Source organism: Austrofundulus limnaeus, unplaced genomic scaffold (assembly GCF_001266775.1).
Source record: "Austrofundulus limnaeus strain Quisiro unplaced genomic scaffold, Austrofundulus_limnaeus-1.0 Scaffold774, whole genome shotgun sequence".
Classification (NCBI taxonomy): domain Eukaryota; kingdom Metazoa; phylum Chordata; class Actinopteri; order Cyprinodontiformes; family Rivulidae; genus Austrofundulus; species Austrofundulus limnaeus.
In genome coordinates, this window is record NW_013953176.1 from 25,780 (window position 1) to 33,728 (window position 7,949).

General features: G+C 41.8%; 1 protein-coding gene across 2 annotated transcripts in view; it reads left to right on the plus strand.

Annotated features, from left to right (window-relative positions):
• sh3glb2a (SH3-domain GRB2-like endophilin B2a) overlaps positions 1 to 7,949 on the plus strand; it is a 40,420-nt gene that overhangs the window by 3,542 nt on the left and 28,929 nt on the right. For both annotated transcript variants that reach the window (XM_014028514.1, XM_014028515.1), the window contains exons 3-4: positions 5,767 to 5,895; positions 6,745 to 6,878. In XM_014028514.1, coding sequence (XP_013883968.1) covers positions 5,767 to 5,895; positions 6,745 to 6,878 — 263 coding nt within the window. The remainder of the gene's footprint in view (positions 1 to 5,766; positions 5,896 to 6,744; positions 6,879 to 7,949) is intronic.

Genomic DNA, 7,949 nt, shown 5'->3' on the forward strand with positions numbered 1-7,949 from the left:
TACAATTTTGGGATGCACCTAGTGGCATGGCATTTATTAGGAATGAAGACTTCTGAGTTCTGGTGCATTTGTGTGTGCGGGGGTCATTATGTTACCGCTATGCGGTATCAAGTTTGTTTTTTTCCTCCGGAGATTTTTGGTCAACCGTAGCACAAAAACGGCTGCACCAATCAACATGAAATTTGGCAGGACTTTAGATGAGTCCGACCTACACTGCGTCAGCCAACAGTTTTACGATAGACCCCATATTTGAGGAGGGAGCTCCTTTCAAAGAGTGGGTGTCAGGACATGCAAAAGTGCTTATAAAGCAGAAACTGTTCAATATAGGAGCTTCAGATTTCTTTTGTTGTTTAGCTCTGATGAAGCTCTATCCATCAAGCCCACCAATCATTGCCCCCACCACCCCTAGGTCTCGGTTTGGTTGAAGTGAACTCTGTTGTGGTCCGATTGCATGTGTGAACGCCAAGCAGACAGAAGACTGCTCCAAAAGCAGGAAGTGGACTATAACACAGGTCATTCTTAGTAATAACAGTAATAAAGTTACTCATATTTTGTAAATACCTTGTTGGATGTCTGTATAAGGTGGACATCACTGCTTTGAAGTTGGATGTGCTCCTTATCGGTAAACACTGCCTCACATTGAGCTATCTCAGCCTCCTTGTGCAGAAAACATTTTCTGTGGTTCTGCCTCATCTCCCTGTCATGCTGTGCTCATTGTTCAGTACTATTTGTATGGCACATTTGCCAAAACCAAAACAACTTTTTTGTTCCACTCTCGGAGGAGTAAGACACTTTTTCCTTCTCTCCTGCCCTTCCTTATCTTCCCTGGTTTGCTTCTTGGAGCCTTCTCTACGTTTTCGTCCGAAACCAGAAATTATGGATATTTTTATTTTTATGGATTTGGTTAGCTGGTCTCTTAATAAATTTTTGGAACAAAGTTTTTTCTTTCATGGGAGGACATGTCAAAGGTGGGACCTCTGTTCTGCTCTGTTCTGGATATATATTTGGATTCAGATCACTGGATTCTACAGATTGGCTTGGTGGTCTCCGGGTGTTTCTACAAAACAGCGTYGGTGGATATTCGTTTCCTGGCTGCCTGACTATTATGAAGGATGGCCATACTATCAGCACTCGGACTTTTGCCTTGAGCGACCTGGACTCGGTCTGCAAGCAGTTCTGCTGAGGGTCGCGGGCCAGCTGTGGTTCCTGGACTCTGCTGGCCAGATGGAATTGATCTTGGAGAAAGCTGACAGCTCGGCTCTGCGGAATTTGTCCACACTATTTGTCTGATTGGATTAGCCACATTGAGTTGGACCAGTGGGCATGAAGGCAGATGGAAAGTTGTTATTGTCTGCCTGTCTCTTCTGTTCCCAAAAACACTGATTACAGATTTGGCTCTCCCCTACATGGCCTTGAGCTGTTGACTAAATTCTTCCTGGTTGGTTACGTCGACTGAGGGTCTGCCCCACACCTCCCCCCCCCTCTCACACCCGCCTGTGATCTGGTTCCTGGAGCAAGCTGAGGGCCGCACAGAATGAACAGTTACCATCCATATTCTGGAGTATGGCTGCGCGAGTTCTGGGGACTGGATTCTTCGGGCTCATTCTTATTCACACAAGTGCATATAACACATGGCTTGAGATACATGCCCCCCCTGAACTCACTCATCTGGCTAAGAAATGTGCTCTATGCAGAGGTTTTTTTATAAACACCATAGTGTGTCACATTGTTGATATGATGTTTTTTTCATCTTCCCTTTTTAGTTTTTCTTTTAAGGGTTGCGCCTCCTCATGATGTCTTCATGATGATGATCCTTGCTCTGTGCAGGGTCTGTGGCTGCATGACCCAGAGCACCTGTTCTCCTTTGTTTGTTATGTTCTGTCTTCTTCTGAATGGGTGTTCTGAAACTTAATTTCATTGTGCTCTGTACAATGACAATAAAGTTCTATCTAATCCAGGGACGCCCAACCTTTTTTTGAACCAAGAGCTACTTTTGAAGTCGGCAGTTTGCCGTGATCTACTCGTCCAGTCTCAGTATCAAAAAATAATAATTTTGTCTCCCTACTCCTCACTTCTTTAAAGTAAATAAAACAGAACATAATGTGTTGCTAGTTTTATTTAATTTAAAGTATTGTCAAACAAAACTATCTACTTAACCATATATTTACCTACAAAAAAAAGAAAAGATAAAATCCTTACTTAACTCCTGACAGAGAAACAGAAAAGTGATGCTTGAACAAAAAGTACCATTTTTTTAAAATCTCCTTCAATTAGTACTCACTGTAACGTGTGAGCTATGAGGACTGGAAACCCTTTCCAGAGAGAGAACCACAGAGTCAAATAACTCTGGACCAGGGGAACTCGTCTCCATTTATTCAAAGAACTCTCCTATCTTCTCTCCATTCAGGGGAGGGAAAACAATACAAAAAAAAACTATCAGGGTCAACATGGATACCACAAGAGTACCGCCCTTTTTTTCAAAGTCAAAGCACACAATATAAAACTCTCTAGCAGGCGACTATAAAACCCGGTGCTGAGCTTCCAGGACCGGTTTCACCTGATCAGATCTGTTCCTTTTATTGCCTGGAACAGATCCATCAGGTGGGTTTCTGAATTTTATGCATTATTGCAGAAATATCGCCCGCCAGTGGTTCGGGGGGCAGGCTGTTATAAAACCCATTGCTGAGCTTCCAGGACTGGTTTCATCTGATGAGATCTGTTCCTTTTATTGCCTGGAAGTTATTCATCAGGTGGGTTTCAGAATTTTATGCATTTTTGCAGAAATATCGCCCGCCAGGGGTTTCTGGCTAAATTCAGGCAGGAGAGTGGGTGCTGGATGCATGACTGCAGTTCCAGCTCACTGGATCTCTTCCTTCCTCTCTTCCTCTTCCTTCACGCCCGGATCCGACGCTCAGAGCCGGCGCTAGAGTCTCCGGAGTAAATTGAGTACTATATCGCCTGCCAAAGCGCCTTTTTCGGCCAGTCGTTGGTTAATAGCTCCGCGGGGGAACATCCCAGGAACTTGCAACCACCTCCACTTTGTAGAGGAGGACCGTAGCTTTCCAAATTCATCTCACTTTCACGGATCCGCGCTCAGTGCCCGCAGGAGAAGCAAAAGAAGGTTGATTTGCTGCCGAAATTGAGCAAAAAAAATGCACTAAGTGGTGAGGGATTTGGTGGTTTTTTGCTTCCAGCTCCGCGGGGGAAGCAAAGGAAGGTTTTCTTTCCGAAAATGCACTTAGTCGTGCGTACTTTGTTTATAGCTCCATGGGGGAACATCATAGAGACTCCATACAAGTATCAGCTTGTAGGGCAGAACCAGAGCTTTAAAACCCGACCAGCCACTCCGGGATCCTATGCTCCTAGCCTGGGGAGTGGGGCTAAAACCACCTCCGGCGGAAGTCTGACTGTGCGTAATTTTGGAGGTTTTTCGCTTATATCTCTGCGGGGGGACATTGCAGGGACTCCAATCAACTTTCTACTTGTAGGGCAGAGCCAGGGCTTTAAGACCTGACTAGCCAAGCCGGGATCCGACTCTCCTAGCCTGGGAGTGGGGGGGGGGCTAAAACCACCCCGGCGAGAGGTCCGACGGTGCGTATTTTGGAGGTTTTTTGCTTATAGCTCCGCGGAGCAACGTCGCAGGGACTTCAATCAGCTTTCACCTTGTAGAGCAGCACCGTGCTTTCAAACAAGACCAGCCACTCTGGGATCTGATGCTCAGAATGGCGCTAGAGGCTCCGCAGCAAGGTTGCGCTTCACGGGCACCTGGGAACCAGCTGGCGGGCTACCAGTCGCCCGTGAGTGACTGGTTGGGCACCCCTGATCTAATCTAATCTACTCTAATCTAATCTATAAATCCTACAACCACTAAAATCTGACATCACTCAATGTTTGGCCCTTTCCCAATCGGTGGCTACACCCTCGCCCTACTCCCTACTCACTCAGTTTGTGCGTTCCCGCGGAGGGTTGGCCATATTAAGTCCCATCTGAAACCAATTAGGTACAAGGGCGAGTGGCTTATTAAGCCCTCCACAGCAAGTCTGCATCCAATGCAGACTTGAGCAGCACGTGCAGCACCAAATAGTGGTCGGCATGGAGGACAGGACGTGTAAATATAAGTTCCGCATATGTTTAGTACACATATTTACCACTAAGTAAACAAACGCCTCACCAACGAATATAATTCCACACATGCTATAAATCATATTCACTTCAAACTTTATTAAAGACACAGAACCATGGTCAACATTTAAAAAAGAAGAAAGGAAACATTTAAAAAAAATAAAAAATATGCATAAATTATTTAAAAATATTAAAAGTGCAATTATTTTGACAAGTTATCACACTGTGTTTGTTACAGATACAGTCATATCTGAAAACTCTTTTGAAATATGGGCCTAATTCAATGTTTTCTTTGGTTTATTAAAAAAGCAGTTTGTTCTCCAGCATTCAGTCACTGCCAGAGGTTGGACTGTTACCATGGTGACAACAGCTTCCTGTTCCGGTGGTGTGAGGAGAGCTCGTCTCAAAAGAGGAGGGTGTATACAGCGCCATCAAGGGGACTCAGTTCAGCTGCGAGGGGGCTTCACAGCGAGTGTAGTCTGTAGGGAGTAGGGCGAGTGTGTAGCCACCGATTGGGAAAGGGCCTTTGTTTACATTTTGTAAAGAAGGAAGTTGCTTCTTCTTCTGTGGTTTTCATGTCAATTCCTTCTGTGGTTCTTGGTGCAGCTCCACCACAGGCAAGGGAGGGAACATGTTGTTTGCATGGTTTAGTTTGTTTGGCAAAGTGCAGTGTGAATGTGAAACACACCAGCTGAAAATGTAAACAAATCCTGCAGTTTTGGTCCCCAATCGAACCGAGTCTACCGGACTATCAGGTGTGAATACGATTTAAGACTTACTGCCATCTCCTTTTTATAGAGTTGTTTTTCTTGCAGCCCTTCTAAGCAGACTTCAGTCTTTTTGCGTTTATCTTGTCATGACCTTTTAAGCATTACATGATCTGACCTTGGGGTGAGTTTGTTAGGATGTCCATTTGTGTGAAGGCTGGCAGCTGTCCTAAATGTTTTGCACTTGTGAATAACTTTTGTCTCTGTAGAATGAAGGACACCAAATACTTTAAAAATGATTTAGACCGATCTCAGATTGATGGGCAGTAACAGTTGCTTCTGTAAGGTCATTGATGATGTTGATATGTTGTGTGTTTTTGTACAATAAAGGTTAGTTTGAAATAATTTTACAACCTGGTAAATACCAGATTGTTTTTATTATTATTATTATTATTATTATTATTATTATTATTATTATTATTATTATTATTATTATTATTATTATTATTATGTAATTGTTTTATATGTAAAATCTAAAAAGAGCCTCCATTTTTTCTCCCACAGTGTATTAGATTGCTTAAGGATATGTTTTTTTGTTTTTGTGTAATGAAAGTTCTAGTTTATCAGCTTATCTTGGTTACATTTGTACTATTGTGTGTCAACTTGCATATTTATCAGTCATCAAATATAGTCAAATTTATTCACAATTTAAGTCTAAACCTTACTAAGATGTTACAGATTCTAAGTGATTTCTGGTAAAATACAGTAGTTAGTCCTGCACTGTATAATTCTGACTGCCTGTCCATACATTTTAGTTAAGGTTTAATATAACTTAGTTTATACAGTATTTAACCAGTGGGACATATAAATTGGAACAAAATGTGTCATCTGGACTTGTTTATCTGCTGTCAGATTAAATTGCCAAACTGTTCTGCAGGTGCCAGAATCGAGGAGTTTCTCTATGAAAAGTTTGACATGAAGGCCCCGTCCAGGGATACTAATTCAGAGCTGCTGGGTCAATATATGGAGGGTGCAGCACAGGAATTTGGTCCTGGGACTCCATATGGTGAGTACACAAGTGCATCCAAAGTTCAGCTTCAAAAAGTTAAAAGTACTGTTTTTGATTTTGAGGTAATGTCACAAAAGCAACACAAACTCACTGCCACAAAAGTTAGGTAATTAGAAGAAATGGCCCAGTTTGATCCTAATTTGGTCTATAAGGGTTTTTACATGGTAATTTTTTCTTGGAGGTATTGGATTCTTTACAACATGTCATTCTGCACCATGTCTTGACAATTGTCAGTGGTTTACAAGTTCACCGTTCCATGAGTAGGCTGCTGTTAACACTACAGCAGACAGCTGAGTTAAGGGTAAAAATGTGGGCAGGTTGTTGTGTCTCTACTGACTGAAGATCCGTTAAACAGTGTTTTTAAACAGTTTCTGACTTCTTGCCTCATCCAGACCACGATTTTATTATGAGCTTGTTTCAGCACAGACAAACTAAACCACAGGGGAAAAAAGACAGATGGCAGAGTTTGTATTTAACTACTTTTAATGCTGTTTATTTACTAATTAAATTGGTCATTGTGACCATCTGTTTTGTAATCCTAAAACTACACACATTAGCCCAACTTAACTGTTATAAATGAAGCACTAAAAACTTTGTTTCTGTCCTTGTTACTCAAAACATCTGAAGGCTTTTTTGTAAAGAATTGCAAGCTTTGTCATGAATGTGTACAGAAAGCATTTTCTGCATTTACATAATCCTTCTTTCACATTTTATTTATTTACAAAGTAAAGAAATTTTGATTGAAACATAAATACAGTAATTTTTGATATTTGAGAAATAAGTGCTGATTTGATCTTAACTGCAGTGACAGATTTGTTGTGAGTCTTTGTAATGGTCTCATTGCAGGGAGCACTTTGATGATGGTGGGGGACTGTGAGAAAAGATTAGGAGCAGCAGAGAGGGAGTTCATCCAGACGTCAGCCATCAGCTTCCTCGCCCCACTCAGGAACTTTCTGGATGGAGACTGGCGGACTATTTCAGTGAGTCTGAAACATCACACTAGGAATGTGCGATATGGCAAAAAATTCATATCATGATATACATTGGTGGCAGTAACAATATATATCACGATATAAAACTTATAATAGAAAATAAATAAATCGCATATTAATTGAGTGGAATGTATAAATATGTATAGGTAAAAAAATTAAGACCTTAAAATCTCCTTTTTTTAAGGGACACTAAAGTCTCCCATTAAAATCTAAATGTAAGGTAGAGCTACCTGGTTAAATCAAAGATATATACACTCCTGATCAAAATCTTAAGACCAGTCAAAAAAGTGCAAGAATTTGCATTTTGCACTGTTGGATCTTAAGAAGGTTCTAAGTAGAGCTTCACAATGTTAAAAGAAGAAATCAGCATAAGAGACACAAACTTTTGAGTGGGGAATTAATTGAAAACTGCATTTACACTCAAACATGATTTTTTTCAGCTGATCAAAAGTTCAAGACCATAGCTCAAAAACCCCCGAAAACCCCCCAAAACAGAAATCAAAGTGTCAAAAAAAGGACTCAGTAATGAGTAGCTCCACCATTCTTGTTGATGACATTAAACAATCGTTTAGGCATGCTTGATGCCAGTGTTTCCAGGAGGCTAGTGGGAACGTTGCTCCAAGTGTTGAAKATGGCTTCACGAAGGGCATCCACTGTCTGGAACTGATGTCCATTATTGAAAAACCCAATCATTACCACACAGACGAGGGCCCTCAGTCATGAGGGATGCCCACTGCAACATCTCCACATAGCCAGCTGCTGTTTGACGCCCCTGCACAACCTGAAGCTCCATTGTTCCATTGAAGGAGAACGCACCCCAAATCATGATGGCGCCCCTACCACTGTGCCGTGTAGAAAACATCTCAGGTGGGATCTCCTTGTCATGCCAGTAATGTTGGAAGCCATCAGGACCATCAAGGTTAATTTTTTTCTCATCAGAGAAGACACTTTCTTCCACCTTTCAATGTCCCATGTTTGGTGCACCCTTGCAAAGTTCAAACGGGCAATTTTGTGGCGTTGAAGAAGACGTGGCCTTTGAAGACGTTTTTTGTTTCTGAA